General features: G+C 41.5%; 1 protein-coding gene across 1 annotated transcript in view; it reads left to right on the top strand.

The window, feature by feature from the left end:
- AGBL1 (ATP/GTP binding protein like 1) overlaps positions 1-21961 on the top strand; it is a 272270-nt gene that overhangs the window by 47942 nt on the left and 202367 nt on the right. Inside the window, exons 7-14 of the mRNA XM_032123269.1 lie at positions 5881-6089; positions 11262-11427; positions 12359-12432; positions 14511-14627; positions 15601-16202; positions 17491-17574; positions 18607-18696; positions 19040-19188. Of these exons, the coding sequence (XP_031979160.1) occupies positions 5881-6089; positions 11262-11427; positions 12359-12432; positions 14511-14627; positions 15601-16202; positions 17491-17574; positions 18607-18696; positions 19040-19188 (1491 nt within the window). The remainder of the gene's footprint in view (positions 1-5880; positions 6090-11261; positions 11428-12358; positions 12433-14510; positions 14628-15600; positions 16203-17490; positions 17575-18606; positions 18697-19039; positions 19189-21961) is intronic.

Raw genomic sequence — 21961 nt, 5'->3', positions numbered from 1 at the left:
TGATCGTGCTTATTTCATCAAGGCAATTCTGTGTGCCAACAGCAGTTATTGCTGATGGCCTTTCCCCTTTCTCTTTCTATATCTTCCTCCTTTTGCTGTCTTTATCCTCCTGTCTTCCCCCACAGACTTTCATCTCTCATTTCCTACTCTTTCCTCCCCATCTTCATCAACTAACCTTTATTTAACCTTTCACCCACTTCTTTCGTTTTCTTGTCGAACCATAAGGATTGTGTGTTGTGGCTGCTGGGATAAACTAATCACTGTCGTTCTTTTCCTTTTATGTTGGCATCAAGGAGGGGCAAGTACCTCTGAGGAGCAGAAAGTGATGTTCGAGCACAGAAGCGGATTAGGGCGTGTGAAAGGCCTGTACTCTCTACATCAGAATTCATAATGCTTCACAACAGATCTAGTGAGGCAGGCCTTTGATCTCGAGTCAAAACACCCCATTGTTAAACCATCCCATTTCCTGTAGCCAACAGCACCATGTCTGGGATTTGCCTAATACTGCACCAGGTACTCATCTCTCATCATCAGTTTAAGTCTTTATTATCCATCTCTGGGTTCAAACTCCAGTATCAGTCTGGTTCCAAATCCATCATCACATCATGTAGAATATTGTGATTGGAGCTGAATTTTGCAGTTCCTTTCATAATAATCTAAACCAAGCATTGTGTCTGACTTTTCTTCCTCGATTTTGGGAAGCAAGTAGTCTTGATCCTATATTTTATCTCTCTGAGAAGAGCCACTTTGTAGGAAAGAAAATTATTTTTCAATGTCCTTTATATTCCCTTCCCTGGGACTCTTCATTCACAGACATATCCCAAACTGAAAGTAATTCAGTGCTCCAGAGAAAAAGGTTTCTTTCATCTCCTGGGGCATGGCAACTTCCTGCTGTTTTGCCTCTCAGGGTGGGTGTAATGAAACCTAAGTGTCAAGGACTTGCATTTTTCTTGTTGGCATCTGTAATAATGATTGTTTACCTCTTTGTCTTGGCATGGGCAGTGTTTGTGCCTCCAGTGAGGATCTGGCTTCAGAAAATTTAGTGCCTGAATTTGAGGAAGTCTTCCAAATTCTGACATCCTTATTAAAGCTCTCTCAAACCACTTCAGTCAAAAAAATCACACTGTAGATTTTGTGCTACTGTATTTTTTTATTATTTATTTATTTATTTCTGGTTTTCTGATGAGTTGCAACCAGAAAATCCTGTGATATCAAACAGCAAAGGAGAAAAGGGAAACTGTTTAGGGCAAAACTACAGGGCAGTCTTCTGGCTTCCAATGTGAGTTGAGCGAATAGCAGCTTCTGAAGTGATCCCAGTGCTTCATGTGTGACTCAGTTTCTTCATGGGCACAATTAATTTTGTTTCTAGAGGGAGCCCTTGTGCTCTTCTCTGCAAAAATGACCTCTCAATGACCAAATAAAACAGCTGTGCTCTCTTTGCTGTAGGAGCTATCTTGCATTTTCCATTCCCAAGGGGAAACGACTAGAGCAAAGGGGGGAAGCTGGAGTTTTTCTTATTCCTTTCACTGCTTTAGGGGCCACAGGGTTAATTTAGCAGAGTATTCTTATCTCCAAGCTGTAGCAAAGTATGTTCTTGGCATAATGAATCAGCTGAGTGGCATCAACAAAGAGATTTAAGCAGATAGACAGAAAGATAAATATCTCTTTGTTCTGCCTGGTGAGCAGTGCATTGCTCATCATATTTCAGGTTGACTGTAATTCAGTTTTGTGATTAAATGCACTGCATGTTTTCCAGTGGTACCCATGTTCTTGGCAAACACTTCAAAGAGGACTGGATTGCAAAGAGGGCTTCAGAAATGTCCACAGAAGCACTGGTGGTCACGGGGCTTTCATCTACTAGGCTGTAAACCTGACTTTAGAGTCTGTCCTTGTCCCCCAACACAGAACAAGAATTTTGTCAAAACTGGGGATTTCTTTCTAGCGTGATTCCCTTGCTAATTTAGATGCAACTTTAGCCATTTGAGGCTTCTGCATGTTGGCTGGAGATTAATGTCAGATGTTTCTGGTGAATGCACAGATGATTCAGCTCAAATGTTCTGAGCTGCAGCTCTCGGACTTTCACTGATGAGCAGCACTGCTCTGGAAGCCACAAATGGAGGGGCAGTTCTAGAAATGTTGGAAACTAAGAAGGCATTGAGCATTTTCCTCTCACCCCGGTCTCATCAGGCAGAACTGAAACTCTTGCAAAGAAAATAGAATGCCAGGGACAGGTTTGGGGGTGTTGGGGAAGACAGTGCTCCCCTGTCAGAGATGCCAGAATAAGATTAGGAAGACAGACTGTCTAGGAGAAGAGTCAGAGATTGCTCAGACAGATCTGGTCTAGTAGTAGTTTAGTTTTAATCAATAAACCTGGATATGGAAAATATTTAATAAGTACAGATGGATTGAGGGGCAATACTCGATTTACTGCACTTCAGGTTAGTATGGGATACAAAGATGATCATGTAAGCTGTACTACGTGTGTCTTAAATGTCACACACATGCAAAAAAAGCCACTTATCCGTGACACAAATCCATGTCTGGTGTCAGGCAAGGGATCCCTCAGCCTTGAGGGGTAGCCTTGAGAGCTGTCCTTGCTCAAGGGGCGGTCAGTACCACACATCCAGCTGCTGTGAAGGGAGAGCTCTTCTGATGGCTGCAGATATTTATAGCTTAAAGTGGTTGCTGTAGAGTCAGATTTTTGCTCTTGATGCATTTTTGGCCACTTATCAGCCCAGTCTTTAGCCAAAACAGGTTTTTTGGGTTTGGTGCCGAGTTCTCACTGGTGACCTCACACAACAGGAGTCCCTTCAGTTCACTCAAAATAGGAAGCACCATCCCTGGGCACCTCTGAAAGCTGTCTGGTAAGAAAACTTCCCTTTCCACTGGCCACTGACCATACCCAGGGAGAAGGAAAGGGCCTAACTAAAGAATATCAGTAAGAGGGTCAAAAGACCCAAGGCATTTTGCCACTTGCCACACAGATTGTGCATACTTGCTCCAGGAGGGGTGGTCCTTGCTGTCTGCCAATCTGTGCAGTGCTGCTTGTAGCTGCTTGTACCTGTATGATTCATTTCCACCATCTGTATTTGTGCCAAAATATAGAGAGATACCCATGCTGGTGCCTCCCTAGATGGAGAGACCAACAGACACAGACAGGTGGAAAGGCCTCCGTTTTCCATTCTGCCTTCTGGAGATCTTGGCATACTTCCTCCTTCATTTATTCACTACTTTATTGACTATAGAACTGAAAAAATGGAAGAAAAAATTAAGAAAAACACTGACAGCACAGGAGAGCAGAGGAGAATCAATGAAATCAGACAGGAGAAACAAAATGAATGTGTTTTTTGCCCCTTCAGCAATTAATTCTCATTGCTTCTGATCAAAGGGCTCAGGAAACTGTAGTCTTGCCTCTCCATCTCTTTCTCACAGAATAGACTATCTCAGCTTCATTTTGAAAAGTGACTGTTTTGATCCTAAAGGTGGTAATACTACAGAAAACCTGGGAGGAAAGGACAAAATTATTCTGCTCACCTTCCTCCATGCTTTTCAATGAGTATTAAAACTAAAGCATAGGACAGTTGTGTGTTCTGGTCCCCATGGAGCTGAGATTCAAATGTAGAAATCTGTCTTAAAAGATGTGACGGGGGAAAAAAATATCACAGAACACTTTGAGAGAATTCTTTTCTTTTTTTTAAATAAATTCCCCAAGAAGCTCTACACATAGTTCTTCCCAGTTTTTTCCCTCTTCCTATTGACTTTGACACAGAAAGCTTAGACTTCAAGCACTGAGTGCTAGAGGCTATAAAACCCTAGATCTGGTCCAATTTCATCTGTCCCTGAACAGCTCAGGGAAGCTCTGAGTCTGATCTAAACTGTCCCTACCTTATGCTCCCTGACTCTCTTCTTCTTGTCATGTTTTATATACTCACTGACTTTTACAGAGCTTCCTCAGTAATTCTTCAAGGAAGATTGACTGATTTAAGGGGTTAGTCATCCTGCAGGTTAGTAAACATGACAGCTGGTTGAGGATTAACAGGAAATCATGAATAAAATCATTGGGATTGATAAGGGATTCTCAAGCAATTAAAGTTTTTTCGCTGAGAGTCAAATAGAAAACAGAAATAGAGAGTGAAGGTCAAAGGAGGAGGGTGACCTTCTACACACTGACAGCCACTGAACCTCGAAATCCAGAGTTAGTGTAGGTGGTTAAGAGCAAGGGGAGGCAGTGCTGGAGAGCTGCAGGCCAAGGTGTGGGAGCCTGGGCTGAGCTGTGTAGGACTGGAATAGCTGTGGGGCCAGCAGGTCAGTGCAGGGGCATGTCAGCAGGGTGGTGTGAAGATGCAGAGCAGCATTAAAATGAGTTGGCAACCCGGGCTGTGGGTGCTGGATGGTGCCGGTGGTGGAGAAAGTTGCAGGACCAGGCCAGGTAGCAGAACAACCCTCCAATCCCTCCTCCAGGTAAGGGTTTGCTAATCTGCTGCAGAGAGCAGACTGAGATGACTTCAGGTGACTTCTTTCCCCTTTCCAATGTCTCTATCTACTTCATCACCAGGATCTAGGTTTGCTGCCCATGCTGCTTCCTGCTTGTTCCTTCTATCCCTTCTCTTCTTCCTGATTTTCTTCAGGCAGCATCTTTCTATTCTCCCACTTAACCTCTAGCTTCTTCTCCTGTCCCGTGAATCCCCACTGATGGCTTTAAAGTTCCAGGTGTGAGAGGCTCTGGCACTTTGTTTAATGAACTGGCAATAGATTGGAGCCCACCAGCTCTGGGTACCAAGAGCCATCTGTTGTGAGCTGCAAATGCTAATTGCTATTCAGAGAGCTGAGCTCCTGCCTTACATATGCTACCTGGCCCCTCAGTTGATTACTGAGCTCCTGACAGCTTTTAATGTGTGTCACAGCAAGGAATGTCAGGACCAGTCAGGAAAACTTAGGCAGGGTTGGTTTGAAGGGAGAGAGCCTGGAGTCTGGTATGGCTTCATGTTTGTCCTGAGGGGCAGGGCAAGGAATGCAGTAGGTGAAGGGATGTGTTTTAGAATGCTTAGCAGAATTTGTATTATAAGACAAGCTTTATCAACTTCTCCTTGCAGTCTGATATCCTGGAGCTACATGATTAAGGGAATATTATAGGTCCCCTTTTATATTTTTGTAAAGCTTTTTTTTAAATTTTTTTTTTTTTAAATTTTCTTGCCTATGCAGTTAAGCCTTTAAACACTATCTGAATGTGACCTTTAAAATCTTGGAGCCAGAAAGCAACAGAAAAGAAACCCAAACTGCTATTGCTCATGTTGGTGTTTTGTTAATTTTTAAATACTGTGGGTTTTCAGAATCACTTGATTCATGGCTTTCATTATACAGGTATTTGTGGGAATACATTTAGAAGTTAAACATAATTTCTCTGGCTGTGACAGGACTGTACAGCCACAAGGTTTTTGAATTTGTTGATCTCAGCAAGGTGTTCTCTCAGGACTGAAGTGCAGCACTGTGTGAAGGTTTTATGCTGTTGACTACTCTTACTGATCTTCAGCTTTTCTCACTCCTCACAAGCTTCGGTACTTTCAGGAAATCTCATGGTGCTGCAACTGGAATTAAGTTTATTAGCACTTGGAGGGAGATATAGGCTCATGGTTTGGTTCATGTGGGGGGATTCCTGTTTCCAGACAGGACGCTGCTGCTTTTTTTTCATGTATGATTCCAAGAACATAGCTCATGTTTAGCAAATACCATTTTAAATGACAAAAAAAAAAGGTAAAAAATATTTTTTTAACCAAGACCATTAGCCAGAATGAGCAGGCACTAAAGTCTGAGTTCCAGCACTGAGTAGCCACAACTATCAAACAGGAAGGAGTTTAATTCAGCCTTTTCTCTCCTTTTCAGAGTCGAACAGCCGCCGGGCAGTGAACAGAGGCTACCTGGGTGAACTGCTGAGACTCTACCAAGACTGGCATCGCAATGATGTCTCCAACAACTGCATTTACATTCGTAGGGGTTTCCTGCTCTGCCTAAAGTACATCACCAACATCCAGCTGGGCAGGGAGACTTTCCTTGGTTCCCGGGGAATGGAGATTCTCTTCACAAGTGTGCAGGTAAATGCTGCTTTTTGTGTTTAAATGAGGTGGCTTGGTGGTTAGTGCTGGGTTCTACATCCCACTGCAGGAAATGCCATCCTTATATGAATTCAGGATAGGACATATAGATGAAAAAACTGGTAACATTAAGAAATATTGACTTTTACACTGTTAGTACTTTAGAAAAGCTGAAATGTTTCAGTTTAAAACAAATCTTCATTCCTATGGGACGCATGGGAATTCTAGTTTATGCTTTTAGTGCTTCTTTTCTCTTTCCCTGTGCATCCTGCTGTCTGCTTGGACTTCTCCTGAAGAATAATTCAATATCTCTATAAGGGAATTGCTTAGGTCTTTTGTGAGATTTTCCTTTACAATATCCAGATAATTCCACTCAATCAGCCTTTTAAACAAACTGCTCACTTAGCCAAGCCTTTCCTAATGAGAAACATCCATCAACAGTTTTTCAGGAGGTTAAATTTTAATCTTGTGAGACAATAATGTGAGTTGAAGAAAGATGCTGTGGTCCTGTGGATGGAATGCCTGTAAGATATAGAAAAGGTGGGTACAGAACAGTGGGAGTTTTCTCAGTCTCTCAGCAAAATGGTTCCTTATCCTGCTTTGGAGAAGTGACTAGGGAAATTCCTTCCATTGTAGACCTGTGTGATTCCGTAGGAGTGGTTCATTCATTCTTACTGGCTATGCATTATCTCACTCCAGAACCATCAGAAAGAAAAGCCTGCCTCCTTCTCCCTTAAAAAAATCCATTTCCTTATGATCCAGTGTGTTTATTTCTTCCCCTTCACCATCATTGTCGTGAAGGATTCTTCTGTGAGTCACTTCTTACTAGCAGTGTATGGGAGGCTTCTGGGATTTTTTCACCTCACTTTCCACATGAGGAATTGACCATTTCTTTAGGTAGGATGAGGTGGCCAGAGCCAGCAGACCTCCCGGGGGATTATGGCCCCTGTTAATGAGAAGTCCCTGGTCTGGATAAATGTGAATAGGGTAGATGGAAACAGCTGCTTGAGGGTGGATGTCGGCTCCTTCCCTCTCGAGAGGCTTCCACAGCCCGTGAAGTTTTCTGAGCTAACACCATCTGATAGCTCAGCCTGGGAGCAACTGCATAGGAAGTGTGAACGTGGGGTCGCCTTGGGTGAGCAAACAGGAAATGACATGCTAAGGCTGCAGTAAGCCCTGATAATGCTAATCCTTCCAAAGGTCAGAAGTGGAGCGGAAATGACAGCTTCAGGGGCCTCCAGTTTGCTTTCTTCCCAGTGTGTGCTATTAGGAAGACCTTGGACAAGAAATTACCAAGGTTAATAAATTCAAAGCTCAATATTCTCTCACTGCTTCTTTGGGATATTGTCAGTCTTGCAGTGTCTCTCCAAGATGTGAAGCATTGGCAGGAGTCTGGCAGCCCTAGGGGGTCTCACTCTTGCTCTTCCCTACTCTGACCTGAGGCAGAGGCTGCTGCTGCCATGAAAATCTTCATAATTTTCATGATAGAAGGATGGGAAATCTTGTCTCCTGAGATGGATAACAGGCTGTAGCAAGAGAGGAGGAGATGAAGACAGGGCAAGACAAACCATTCCTGAGTGGGAAAGCGATGCCTGTTTGTGTGGACAGTATTTTGGTGCCTTTAGGGAATTTGCTGGCTGTGGTGATTAACCTGCATCAAACTCTGAGCAGCTAATGAGATTTTTAAGGTGTTAAAATCTGTCTAGAAAAGTTCTTCTAAAACTTCTAAATATATTTTTTTTCTTCTTTATACAGATAGATTTATTGAAATGAAAACCATTTTCGCAAGATGGGTTTGTTGTAAACTCCAGTAGAATTTCAATTGAATCCTCTCTGGCTGCCTATTGTCTGGGCTGATGGACAGATGAAATACCTGAGCTTTTAATAGCCCTTAAGCTTATGTCTTTACAGGAGGAGCCAATAGTTCAAAAACTGTCGCCTCACATGGATTAGAAATTACTGTTACTCTATTTGAGGAGAGTTTAGAGATATTTTAGGGGAATTTAGAGGTATTTTGAATTCAACTTCTACCTGGAATAAAAAATAATTTTAGATAATGAAATCATTCATGGAAAGGAAGTACTTTCTGTTCCCATTCCTTTTTCCTAGGTGCACTTAGATTTTCCTGACAGTTAAATGGGATATTCACATTAGCACTGGTTGGTTTTGTGTGCAGTGACAGAACTGCTACTCTAAGAGAAGAAAACAGGTTTGTATGTGCTTTTGGAGAGATGCTGCATGGAACGTTATCTTGTTATTTTATCACTTTTCCATCTGGTTTCTTAAACTTGTCTTGTTTCTCTTTAACCTTCCCATAGTACTCAGGATAATATTATCCTACATTCCACTCTGTTTGTCAGTAGGAGCATCCATTAGCATCACTATCTTTTATCTTACTGTCGTATTGAAACCTCCTTTTTTTTCTATGTATAACATACCATAATATCTGATCTATTCCAGGTTCAGTGGAGAAGAGATTGAGTGTGGAGATTAAAGAGCAGATCTGAATTCGGGTTAGCTTTACAAGAGTTTTTCTGAGCTAAGGATTTACTCTTCCCTCATTCACATTATCCCACCATAAAATAAATGGGATAGCTTACACACATGCAAAGCAGTCTCCTGTCTTCTTCCCAGGTGTCAGTAAAAAGGGCTTTTCCAATACACTGATGTAATAATTTTAGTCATTTGTAAACAGTGTTACCTTGGAATCAGAGAGCACTTTAAGAGTGGTAATGAAAACAGTCCCACAAATTCCCTCTAAGGTATCTGAAGGCTTGTTGTACCTGTGAGCTAATTTGCTGTAAAGAAAAATATGACTTTCAAATAGCATCATTGAGTAATTCCAAGTGTGGAAGTTCATTGTCTGGATGAAAATGCCTTGTTCTTGACTATTTAAATTCGCTTGGCAGTGAATTAAGATGGTTGTCCCAAGGCAGGCAATTAAACAGTCCTGTGCTCACTGTTTTAGCAAAAACTGAACAGCTTTAGTAAACTAAACTAGTAGACTATTAAGAATATTAGCCCGTTCCCACATGTAGACAGACTTTCCTAATCTTTCCTTTAATAACAACCAAGCAAAGGCAACCATATGAAGCAGTGAATAAATTGAAACAGAAATAGAAACCAGTTCTTCTCGGTGTTTGCTCTACCCATAATAAAACTTTCCTTGGAGATGCTTTCATAATTTTCTTTTCTGTCCCCCTCTTTCCAAACAGCCAGAGAAATACATATTAAAATTCTTGTAGTGAGTCTTGTAAGCATGTCAGCTTTAGATGATTTTTTTTCTAGCCTCCCTACAAGAATCCTGGTTAATCCCACTGAATCTTATAATGCTGTTCAATCATACGTGAGAAAACAGAGTAAAATCCTCTACAACCTAAAGAACCCCAATACAGCCATTTTCCTGTTCCCGATTTATAATAAAGTACTTTATAATCACAGAATCATTTAGATTGGAAAAAACCTTTAGGATTGAATCCAGTCATTAACCCAGCACTGCCAAGTCCACCACTAAACAGTGTTATCTTTTCCTAGAAGGAGATCAGGTTAGTCGGGCAGGACCCGTGTTCCAATGGCCATTTTATGTTCTTTGTTATGTTCTTTTGGCCTTCTGCCTGGTTCTGCTGAATGTTTGGACTGTTTGGAGTTTTTTGTCCAGCCCAAATCCTAACTATGGTCTGTCAGAAGTATCTGTTCTTCGCTCTTGGTTGTTCCATTTTAGCTCTGCTGCAGGGATGCAAAATTATGAAATGGCAGTAGAATGTATTGTAATATTTCTCTTTTGCCTTAGAGCACATTTGTGCTGCTTATTTAAGTTGCATTCCTGTTGAGCTCAGCCGTAGTTCCAAGCCACTGAAGAAAACATGCTGAGAGGCAGAGTGGAAATTGTGAATTTGGGTAGGATACTGCACTTGTCACTCAGTCACTCTGATGGAGGCCGTGCTTTCGATGTGCTGTATTTGGGCAAATCCGAGGGCTGGGTTTTCTGAGAATTGCACCCACTGGTTTTAAACAACTTCACCCTTGTGCAGCACGATCGTTCCTTTATCCAAACTCCCTGACTCTGTTATATTGAAGACATACACTATGATGTATGAAGACATACATCACTTCTATGATGGGTCTTTGCTTTTAGTTCTGTGGGGATTTTGGTTTGTTTTCTTTACAACAAAAGTCTAAGGAGTTCGCTTGCATAACAGCACAACAAAAATACAAAATATTCTGTGTCTTCAAAGTATACCTGGGCTCTAAAAAATCCTTGCTTTTCTATTTCCTGCTCTGGATTATAGCAGCAGGAATTGTGGGATGCTGCAATTATTAATTCTTTTATGACTAGGTAATATATAGTGATCTTTCAAAATAGCTCTTGGGTTTAACTACAGACAATAGAGTACAGTGGGAAAGCTCTCTTTGAGAATACCTTGTGTACCCTGAATACACTGAAATAGTGGTGTTAACTGTGTTAGTTTATATCTGTGAGTTTTGGCATTATGACTCTGAGTATAGTTGTGCTGAAGGTGCAGAAGCACAGACTTTGGCATGTTTTGGCAGCCAAAACATATACATGGGCTCCACAAAGATTTTTAATCCCTATTAAAAGCCATATTGCTTCAGTGCTACTGTCACCTGTGTTAGCTTCCTTCAGCATACCCTGACTTCAGTGTCTTGGAGCAGAGCTCAGAGATTTTGTGTCTCCCACATGACATTCAGGGATGGAAGTCCCCTGAGGTCCGTGCCAGCCTGTATGTCTGTAAGAGATGAACTGCAGGAACTTGAGGTCTTGCTGTTCCAGACATATTTCTTTAGTGATAAAAAGAAGGGGAAGTAAGGTGAATAATATGAAGCAATGTGTGCAGAACTTTCCCATGATTTTCAGGTACAATCATAGTGAATCTTCCTTTATTTGTGAATGTTCCACAATTTAGGAAGTACTTGAAAAGGAGTACTGAAAAGTGATAACCAGACAGGACTGTTGCAAGAGTAAATCTCTAAGTCTTATAGGACTGGAAAACCAAGACTGTGACTTTTTGCTGTAGTTTATGGGTGTGAATCATGAGTGGTAAAGGGAATTATATTCTCACCAGAAGAGCAGCTCTACTCTGGGGGATTGTGTGTGACAGGGAGGACTGTTGTAAGAGACTATTCTTAATGTTGTTCTCCTTTGTTTCCTAGGACTGTTTATCTTGTAAAAGTCTGGATCCTATCATAACTACTGCAACTCATATTCTGAGAAAATGCTACCCCAAGGAGCATCTGCCTCTGGTGACTGTAAGAAGTTCCTATTCCTTCCCTCTTCCTGGGAATGTCAAGACTGAGCCTCTGTGTGAGGGATCTGAAGGTAAATGGCTGAAGGGAGAGTTCAGTAGGAGGAAAAGGAGCATGACATAAGAATTAAGTGTGGGATCTGGGGAAGGGAGACTTGGCATAGTCCTGAGGTTTACAGTTAAAATTAATCTGATAATCTGCAGTGTCACTCAAGAGGGAAGAAATTACTCCCAGGTCTTCTTGAAGCTGGGAGAATCTGTTTGGAGAACAAATGAGAAAAGACAGAAAGGAGCAAGGAAAAGGAAAAAAATTCTCCTATTATCCAAAAAATAATGGAGCAGAGTGGGTATAACAGAGGCTGGAGATGCCACTGCTCCGCAGTAACAGAGGGAGATATAATTGTGCCTGTGCATTGGCTGTTTGGGGGGTAAAAAACTGCCCTGCAGCTTTATCAGTAAAGAATTGCAAGAATTATTATCCTTTTCCCTTCCTAAAGTAAAAGCAGATAGCAGTCAGGCTGCATGAGTAAAAGATGGGAGCCCTTGCTGGAAAGCACAACTCAAGCCCAGGCGGGATAGGTACTCTGCAGAAAAGGCTCCATGATACACATAAGTGATTTTTGCTGCATTCAATTTCGTGTGGAAGATGCTGAAAGACTATAACAATCATAACAGTAAAACACCCTAATCTAGATAATACAGATTAAGAGCATCCTGTAATATCATTGCAGCCAAGCAGAAAATCTCTGTATTGCTTTGTAAAATGAGTTGGATCCATATCATGGGGACATTTGTCATGGTTTTGAAAGGCAGTGCATGAGTCCAAGAGAACAGAGCTTTAAAAACTGGGTGAATTAGTGCCAAATTCATTTATATGAGATTAACAAATGGGTGGGTTGTGGACTGTGTGGCACATGTAGAAGAGTTTACATGTATTTCTCTGCAGGGTATGAGAGGGTTATTAGGTTGAATACCTTGGTCTCTGCTTCTTTCCTACTTTTGCAGGTGACAGTGAAAGCGAAGGAGAGGAAGAAGCTGAAACAGAGCAGGATAATGAGGATGTGGAGAGTAAAGAGGAAGTAGGTATATGAGCCATAGTTCCCAAAATTGTCTACATACCAGAAAGTAAAACTTTTCATTGTCCATTTTGACACCCTGAAAGACCATCCAAGCAGAGAATGTAGAGGTGCATGTGGTCCCACGTGAACACACTTCATGGATAATAGGAGGGTACTTGAAAGAAGGAAAGGAGAATGCACTGACTTTCACTAAAAAGTGTCCTGCATTTCTTTTATTCATTTTCATGCTTGTCAGGCATGGTGGAGGGGGTTTGGTGACTTCTCGGTTCCTGCACAGAGACTGCCCAGAATCACATACACAGTCAGAGATAAATGGTGGATCTTTGATCCACTAGGCATATGCCAGGAAAATGGCACTTAGGGAAAATTGATTTGTCATCTAGGAAAGGCTAACCCTCTCTTTTCCCATATCAGAGCATATTTGGGCTGTGCACCCATTCTAAGGAAAAGGTTAGTTCTTTTAAGCCACAGCTGGGGCATTTGAGCCTATATTCTTTCTTTATTTGCTTCTGCACACAGACAAATAATACAATGAATTATTCAACACTTCTCTGAATTCTCCCTTAGCAGTCTCCCTGCAGTGACCTAACTGGCAAAAAAACTTCTACCAGCTGAGGATGAGGACGCAAACTTTTTTGTTGTGAAAATACAAACAAGCTCATATGCAAATGTGGAGTAGTGAATGCTGCTAATAAGTCTTAGCCACATAAAGTGGCTTGGGAAAGCAAATTAAAGAAATGAAGTTTCAAATACAGTCTAATTAGAAATGATTGAGACTTCTGTGAAAGGGAGTTCTCATTACTTGCCCTGTCTTTTTCTCCTCAAATATTAAACTGATGTCAGCCAATGAAAAAAGGAAGTTGAAAAACCCCCCCCACATTATCTGACTGTCCTAACTTGCCCCCGTCTGGCTGTTTTTATCTGAATATTAGAGCTCGTCAAGATGCTCATTAGGAATAAGGCTCATAGTAGATTTATCTCCTTCTTTAATTAGTTACTCATTCAGTAACAGCTCCTCTATGCTTCTGAACTATTTCATTATTCATAAGGATTTACCAAGTAGATGTAAGCAGTTTTGGTTTGGTGTGTTTTTTTTTTTTTTTTTTTTTTTTTTTTTTTTTTTTTTTTTTGCCTAAGAGCTTATTCTGAATATGAGTTTAAATACTGTTTGTCTGGTTTGCTGGTCATATATCTCCTGGAAAAAACCTTGCTAAAGGGAAAGCAAGCAGGGAATGGATAATGAACTTTCAAACTGCCTTTTTATTTTTTTTTGTATGAGATGTTTTGCACAATGTTTCCTGGTATTGATGTGATTTACAAACATTTTCACAGCTACATAACACATATCCATGCATGCTAGCAATACCAACCAAACTGAAACTTGGCTCTCTGCTTCTGTCAGGAAATGTTCAGAGTCCTATGAAAATAAAAGTCACCATATCAACCATCTATTCTTTTCCATCCAAATCTTCAGCAAGTTTGAAGCTACATACACATCAGTATGCTCTCAGTTGGCAAATCCTTTTCAACTGACCTCACGTTCATTGCAGGTCTTCACTGCCTTTTTATCTCAGCCCAAACAACACTTGAGATTCTGCTTTGTGACCCAAGTGTGGCTGAGGGTTTGAAATGCCATGGGCACAGGTGCATTCAGGCAATTGTACTTCATTCTTTTTATAACAGCTTTGGAAATGAGTCTGTTTGTCAGGAGCAAATAATTTCTTTGATGGCATTTGGTGGGACACACTTAGATATGTTGAATTATTTGAATAACATAATAACGTAATAATTTGAATAACGTAACGTTGTAATGTAATGCCCAGTCATCAATGCCATGTCTCCATCCTTTCCTCTTGCTCCAGCTTTTCCTGTTCGGTGTTTTTTTTTATGCAATGGCTGACTGCTTGACAGTTTGGCTTTGGTTCTTGCATCTGACATGGGTGAGGCTGTGCATTAATACACAGGAGCCTTTGACTGTGAAAGCTTCAGATACTGCTCTTATCCTCAGTTCACTGATGGTTGAGATCACCTCGGGCGGCAGGTGTAATATGTGTGCTCTTCTAATTCTGCTCTTGTAGGATTATGACTTGGAGACAGATGTGAATAAATTGAGGTCAAGGCCAGTGCTTGACCGGCCAGAAGAAGACCTTGGACAATATGAGGCACTGTGTGCAGAACTTTCCCAGAATTTTCAGGTATGGTCATAACGCGGTTTCCTTTATTTGTGAATGTTCCAGAATTTAAGAAATACTTGAAAGGGAGTATTGACAAGTAATATCTAGATGGGGCTATTTCAAAAGTGAACCTGTAAGTCTTGTAGGACTGGAAAGCCAAAGATTATGACTTTTTTGCAGTAGTTTATTGGTGTGAATCATGAGTGATAAAAGGAATGATCTTTGATGCACACTTTTCTGGGTGTAGATTAAGTAAGCACTGTTGAATCAATTGCCACATGAGAGATCTGTCAGATAATTTGTATCCTTACTGGCAATTTCAACAGCAATATCAAGATCAGAAAGAGATGTGAAAAATAAATAGTGTCAACTAGTGGTTTGAAGGAAGAGGAGAAGATTGCACTGCCACTGACTGAAATGAACAGTTCAAATAATTTTTTCCTAGTGATGTTTGGGACAAAAAATTAGGGAATATTGCACTCATCACAAGTTTTGGAATTTAGGAGAACTGAAAACCCTGTTTCAAATATTAATCTGAAAAAGATCACTGGTTTAATGTATCTCCTGTAGACACAATATTGTGATATTGATTGTGACCTTAAGTAGTCAAATGGGATTAAATCATACTCCTGCATGAAGGTGGGGTGGAGTTTTGCATGACAGATTGGCCACCTTTACCCTCCTGTAACATTTATATTTTTTAAAAAATGCCTTGCAAAGTATCCTCCCTTCTTTGTTCGAATGATTGGTTTTGGTTGAGTCATGTCCAATTGGACCCTTTTGGTTTCTGAGAACTTCTGTTGAAACAGCTTTGTGGATAGAGAAATGCTGGCAGGGGGTCCGTGCACTGATTTTGCTCTGGCTGTTTGGGTTGAGTACAGTTTTTGGGAGATGTGTAAATATTTCCTCTTTTCCTCCTTGAAAGCTTTCCTCTGGAAGGAGGCACAATCTGTCAGTAGTTTCTTTTAATTTCTTCTGCTTTTTAAATTTAAAGGAGCTTGAATTTGAGTCTGAGGAAAAGAAGAGCTTGGAGGAGAGGACTGAGAGTCTTCCCTCTGCTCCCTCTCATTTCATTCCAAGTGCTACTTTCATGAAACATCCAAACTGCAGATGGAGAAACCAAAGTGTCACAGAGATGGGACCAAATCCAGGGGAACAGGATTTCAAAGTCCCATTGCAGAGCTGCAGAAAGAAGGAGGAATACAGATGGGATAAGAATGATGAAAAGAGAGACATTGCTGAAGAAGCTCAGGATAAAGACTTCTGTGAGGAGGAAGATCCAGCCAGGAGTCAAGTGTTTGCTTTGTACCCTCTCCCAAAAGATGCTGCTTGGTACAAAAAAATGTTTTACCCTCACTGTGAGGTCTCAATCAATCCTAGTCCTGAAGGGAGGCTGGAGAGCTCAGATATAGTTAGAAATCTTCTGCAGAAGCACCGAGGGGATATCCCATTCCACAGCCCTCATTTCTGTGCAGCCAGGGCCAAAAGTCTGAAGTCCATCCCAGGCTACAGAGACCTGGCATTCCCGGATTTCTGGGGTCACCAGCCACCTCCTTACAGCAAGCCCGTGTTGGAGCGCAAGAATGGGGTCCAAAGGTGATTGTGCTTTAATGCCATGAGAGCATTGAGAGCTCTTGGGCTCAAAACTGGCTTATGTAGGGTCTGACTCTAACATCTCTGAATGTCTTAGGAAGTTATAGAACAAATTTTGTGGCTACCCAATGATTTATTTCAATTGATAAATTGATAAATTCATCAATATACCTGTATTTGTAATGGGACTCTAAGCTGGGTTGTGAATCTGTGACCTTGTTAGAACACAAATGAGAACAAGTTCATTTTAGAGATGGAGAAACCTCTGTGTCCTTTTGGGATATGTTTTTACCTTCAGTCTTACTCTTTATTTAGCCACTTCAGTGCTTGCAGCATTGGTCCCATCTGCTTCTTTCAGGGAAAATCCTATCTGTCCTCTCAGGAAGCACCTCATTATTTAGGTGTTCAGATGAGTGGGAAGTTGTGTTTTGAAGTTGTTCTAGGAGAGAAAGCTCTTATAAACTACAGTTCTTTTGTTCTAAGTAGGGCTGTATGCAGTGACTTTACATTTCTTTTTAGTGGTATAGGGGATTATTAGCAGGAAGCAAAGATGGTGGATTCTATGCCAAACTTTAGAGTTGATCAACACTAATCAAATGGCATTTGTCAAGACCACTGATTTCTGACTGCTAGAGAGAATGATTCTTTCTGCAGTAAATATATAAGCTAGAAATCTTATTTAGAGGGAAAATCACTCTACCATCTTGTTGCACTGTTGCTCTAAAAGCTCTGCTTTTATGGCCACAACAACATGTATAACTCTACAGCTAAAATGGGACTAATCATATCATGCTTCAAGGCATAATGTCATTGCTTCAAAGGTCAGGAAGAAAATCTGGTATTCCACATTTGATCATCTTCAGGGATCAGAGAAGCTCTGTTTAATAATGAGTAGAAATAGGTTTGACTTAGAGTCAATATTCACTATGAGTCGGACTACTAGGTTTGCAAGTTATGGCAGCTATTTCCTCACGGGGTAAGAATAGCCACTTGGGAGTTGGAACTGATTGGGAAGAACTGGGGATAAATCAAATTTGACACAACCCAGTAGTGAATAAAAAATTTTGCAGAGTCAGTCATTTAACCCAAAAGGCAACTCGTTGTAGTGGGGATGGAGCAGAACTCTTGTCACAATGGGAAATAAAAGTTCACCTGGAATTAGCACATGAAAGTCCTTTCTTGCTAGTCCTTAAAAATAATTTCCTAAGACTCTTCATATTTCTTCTAGAAGAATACTCTATATCCAGATTTCTCACAGTGTCATTAAGATTTGCTGCTTTCTTTTTCCTAGGGACAAAGTCCTTGATGATGTTCGCCGCCTAATCCAGCCGGGGGATGTGATAGGAAGAACTGTGTTTGATTTAGATGATCCCAGGTGGGTCACTTAAATTGAGTGCTGCAACCAGTGGCCCTGTCAGTGCTGTCAGTGAGCTCAGTTTACTTGATCAACTCTGATAAAGGCCAAGAAGTAACACAGGAGGTAAAGGCCTAACAGAGAAAATATACAGGAGGGATAAATTCCTAGTAGGAGACGGCAGGGAGAGGATTTGTTGTGGAAGTCACTGGCGCAGGAGAGCATCAAAACTTTGACAGAACAAGGAAAATCCATATATCAAAGGGGACTGTAGATTGTCCCTGGATATGTCTCAATTGCATGCAGTGATTTGGAACAGAGATGTGCAGACCAGTGCTGGGAGTTTTATCTATGAATCCAGCTTTTTCATTCCCTGAAGCAGCATTTCCCACTGAGTGGCTGCACAGCCAGTGTCACAGGTTGTAGATGTACCCTAAGTGTGACACTCACAATGTTTCTGAATAAAAACCCTAAACATCTGGCCTTGTGAACTGCTTTAAGTGCTCAGCTAGGGTCTGTGAGAAGATGTAGGACCAGGCAGCTGAGAGGGTTCCAAATTGAAAGAGATTGCATTCAGAGGAAGGATAAGTGACTTGGGGAACATTCTTTGGAGTAAAATAGAAGTAAAAGTTTGAGGTAGGAGAAAGTTATGAAGTTGCTTAGGATTAATTTAAGGGTTTTTTAATCAGTTGGAGAAGGAAACTCTACAGATGAGGGAAGAGCAAATATACAGTAATTCTATAAAAGTGCCTTCTGCAATTAATGAAATAATAGGAATAGTCCAGTGGGAAAGTAACTGGAATAAAGAAAGCAAACATAGATAGTTACAAGAGAGACTACTGGGAAAAGGAAAGATGTGATTTAGAATTAATAAGCAAGAGTAGAGAGAAAAGCTGCATCAGATAGGAAGGTTAGGGATTTGTTCACCTCTTCCTCCTTCCCAGAGTCTTGCTTATAAAAAAATTTTTAAAGCCAATTTTAGCCTAAAAAAGGTGCTGGGAAAGGCTTGTCTTTGAAGCAACCTGCTACAGGTGTCCTTGCTTTGCTTTACAGCAGTCACTTAAGCCCAGGTGCTCCAGGCTGTCTGACATTTTTCTCCAAGTTTGAGTCGGGAAACCTTCGGAAAGCGATCCAAGTGCGTGAGTAAGTACCCCTGCAGCAGGCCTGTGCCAGCCTGCCTTGGGCTGTGACCACAGCATGGAATGGTGGCCTTCTCCTGGGTTTGGAAAGGGTCAGCCAGGGAAGCAGGTTAGATGATGTGGAGCTTATTATGTCTTCTTAACACCTGGATGTCACGGAAGGAACATGATTATGAAAACAGAGCTCAAAATATTTGGACTATTATAGTGTGAGTATTTAATGGTGTTTGGTGATGCTCACAAAATATCAATCAATCTGACTGCATTGCCTGCTGTCAGCGTGTTCAGTGGCAGACAGGAGGTGTTCATGGCCGCTGCTTTTATTCTTCTTTTATTCTTCTTTACAGGTTTGAGTATGACCTAATTATGAATGCGGATGTGAACAGCAGCCAGCACCACCAGTGGTTCTACTTTGAGGTCTGTGACATGAGGTCGGCAGTTCCCTATCGCTTCAACATCATCAACTGTGAGAAGTTCAACAGCCAGTTTAATTATGGTATGAGCCTTTGGGGAATTGGGGTAGCCGTCTCTTCACAAGAATATCTTTTTAATGCCATAAAGGTTTCCAACTCTCCATGTCTGTAAGTTTAAGGGAGACTGTAAATTCAATCTTACCTGCCCTGAAATCCACTGAAAAAGTCACTTTAGATTTGTCAAAGAGCCTTTGTCTATCCTCAGGAGGACTGAAGAGCAAACTGGATATTGAGACCTGGGAGAGGATTTGTGGGGGGAAATAAATGTCGCTGTTGTTTATAGACCAGAACTGAGGAAGAATGGCACTAGGGTTTGGGAGAGCTGGGGGGGAAAGACAATCTGTTGGAACTGAATGAGAAGCATAGGATTGGAAAGTACTTCTAAGACTTAAATAAATGTGATAATCCTCAAACAAATATTCATGATTCTTTGGTTTTATCTAGTAAGACATCTTCAGACCTAGTGAAATTTCTGTTGATATTAATGATGATAAGAAATTTTGTTCCTTGCAGCCTTTGAGCTCCTGTCATGGTTCAGGAGGAAAGCAGCATTGCTCAGAGACAGGCAGGACAAATCCCAGCTTTCAATACCCATTTTAGAAGAGAAATGATTTCTTCTGCAAGGAGACTGTGGATTGAATTCTTAGCTGGCATAGACTGGGGAATTTTTTGGTTTGTTTCCATGGAGCTCTGTTAATTTACACCAGCTCAACACCTGACTTAGAATGTTTAATAAGTCCATAGCATTAGACTTTGCATTCCTCTGAAGCCCTGTGGCTACAGCCTTTAGCATCACCAGGACAACTCTCTCAGGATCAATGTGCCTATAACAAACAGAATTAGGAGTTGGAATCACTTGTCGCTTGTATGTGTGGAAACTGGCTGGATGAGTGACATGATGAGTTAAAAGGCATTTACTCTTTAACCCAAAGGGCTGTAGTTCAAGTATTCATATAGATCCCAACTGAAAATGATTTTTTTTCTTTGGTCATCTTATACTGCTTACCTGAGTTACCCAACAATTCAGTGAGGTGTGTATGGTAGGAACCTGAAAATGAAGGATGTTGATGTCCTGTTTTAAACCACAATTCAATCCTTAATGTAGCCCCTAGTACCTCCACAGCCAGAGATTCAGGCTATTATTGGTTGAAGGTTGTTTGTTACCTGCTAGTTTGGCTGTTGTCAGCATTTATAATCTCATTTTGAGTACCTGAAATTGTACATGACTCACATGTTCAAGCATGCAATGAAAAATATATTTGGAAGAGAAATGTGAAAATACCATCTGGAGTAAGGAGAGTGGCTAAGCCATGGCTCGCTTTTGGCTGGCTTGTTCATGGGGTTGGCTATTAAATAATTCCTCTGTGGGTTCCTTCCGCTGCTCCAAGCGGGCAGTGAAGCTCCAGCTTTTCTGGCTTGGCTGAGTGAGGCTCATTACCCCTTCCAGCACATGCATAACCTTTACACAGGGCAGTGGTAAGACATGCTATTTATTTGTCACATTCCCTCTGCACTTTCCTGGGCTAATGCCCATGCTCTAAGACAAAAAGCCTCCAGTTGTGATGTAGTGCCAAAGTGCCCTGGGTGGCAATTCTTTACAGCTCCTGGTTACTTTTCTGGTTTGATTTTTTTTTTTTTTTTTTCCCCCTTTTGCTCTTGGTTAGATGGCACTAACCATCTTTCAAACCATGAAACTTTGACTTTCAAACCATGACTTTCAAATCAGTAGAAAGGATATTTAATGAAATAGTTGTGGCCAGGAGCAGAGCAAGGCAGGAGGCACAGTCTCCACCTCTCTCCTTTCCCCTTTTTCACTAACTCACTCTATCATGGGAAATAATGGGATTTCATCAGAACCCTGATTTAAGTTTGTTTTCTAAAACTGAACATTTCCACAGGGGAAGTAGAAAGGAGAAACTGATTTCTTCTTTAATGAAAATGAGATGGCCAACTAATATCAGCCATTGCTCTGAGACAGACAGTTTGATGTGTGAGTCCTTTGGACTCAGAGAGAAGGGCAGGAGCTGGCATTTGGGATATTGAGACCCCTGAAGACACTGAGCCCCACATCTCTAAGGAACTGGGGATCTAGAAAGGCCTGTGTCTCTTAAAATCATGGTGGCCACATCCTGGTACCAAACACAGAGCTGGCTCTTGTACATAGCTCACAGCACTGGTTTAGAAAACATCAATACAGAGGTTACTCCTGGCTGTGGTGAGTAAGTGCTTCCCCACAGCACAGCCAAAGGTGAGCTGGAAAGGCATTGCTGCTGGTAATCCCTGGGTCCAACTGTGCTGGGGAATTTAACACACAAACCCAGAGGAAGAGGGGAACTGAATAGCTGCTAATGCAAATACAGCATTAGTATTAATGATTTTCAAGCATCACCTCCCCCCAGCACAAGAACAGCCAAGAGAAGGCTCAGGGAGCAACTTATCAGCATGCAAAAATATTTGGGAGGGCATTTTTCTCTTTCTTATGTGTGCTCTCGCAGAAGTGCTGCTAGCATCATTGCTGGGCTCAGCTGTGGATGTGCTGGGTCCACTGGAGCTGCTGACAGGAGCCTCCCCTGCAGCCCCTCACCAGGGACACCCTGTGCAGAGAGCTCTACTGGGGTGGGCAGCATCCTCACCTTGCCTTAAAGAGCAGGCAGGTGTGTACAGCACAGGAAATTGATATAAAAACTCCCTGCAGGTGGGCTGCCTTCACTGAGCTGCGAGTAATGGATGTGCAGCTCAGATCAGAGAAAGCCTCACTCCTCAGGACATGAAATAGTAATATTTTGGAGGTCAGGA

The sequence above is a fragment of the Corvus moneduloides genome, chromosome 13 (assembly GCF_009650955.1).
Source record: "Corvus moneduloides isolate bCorMon1 chromosome 13, bCorMon1.pri, whole genome shotgun sequence".
Classification (NCBI taxonomy): Eukaryota; Metazoa; Chordata; class Aves; order Passeriformes; family Corvidae; genus Corvus; species Corvus moneduloides.
This window is presented reverse-complemented; position numbering and strand designations above follow the sequence as displayed.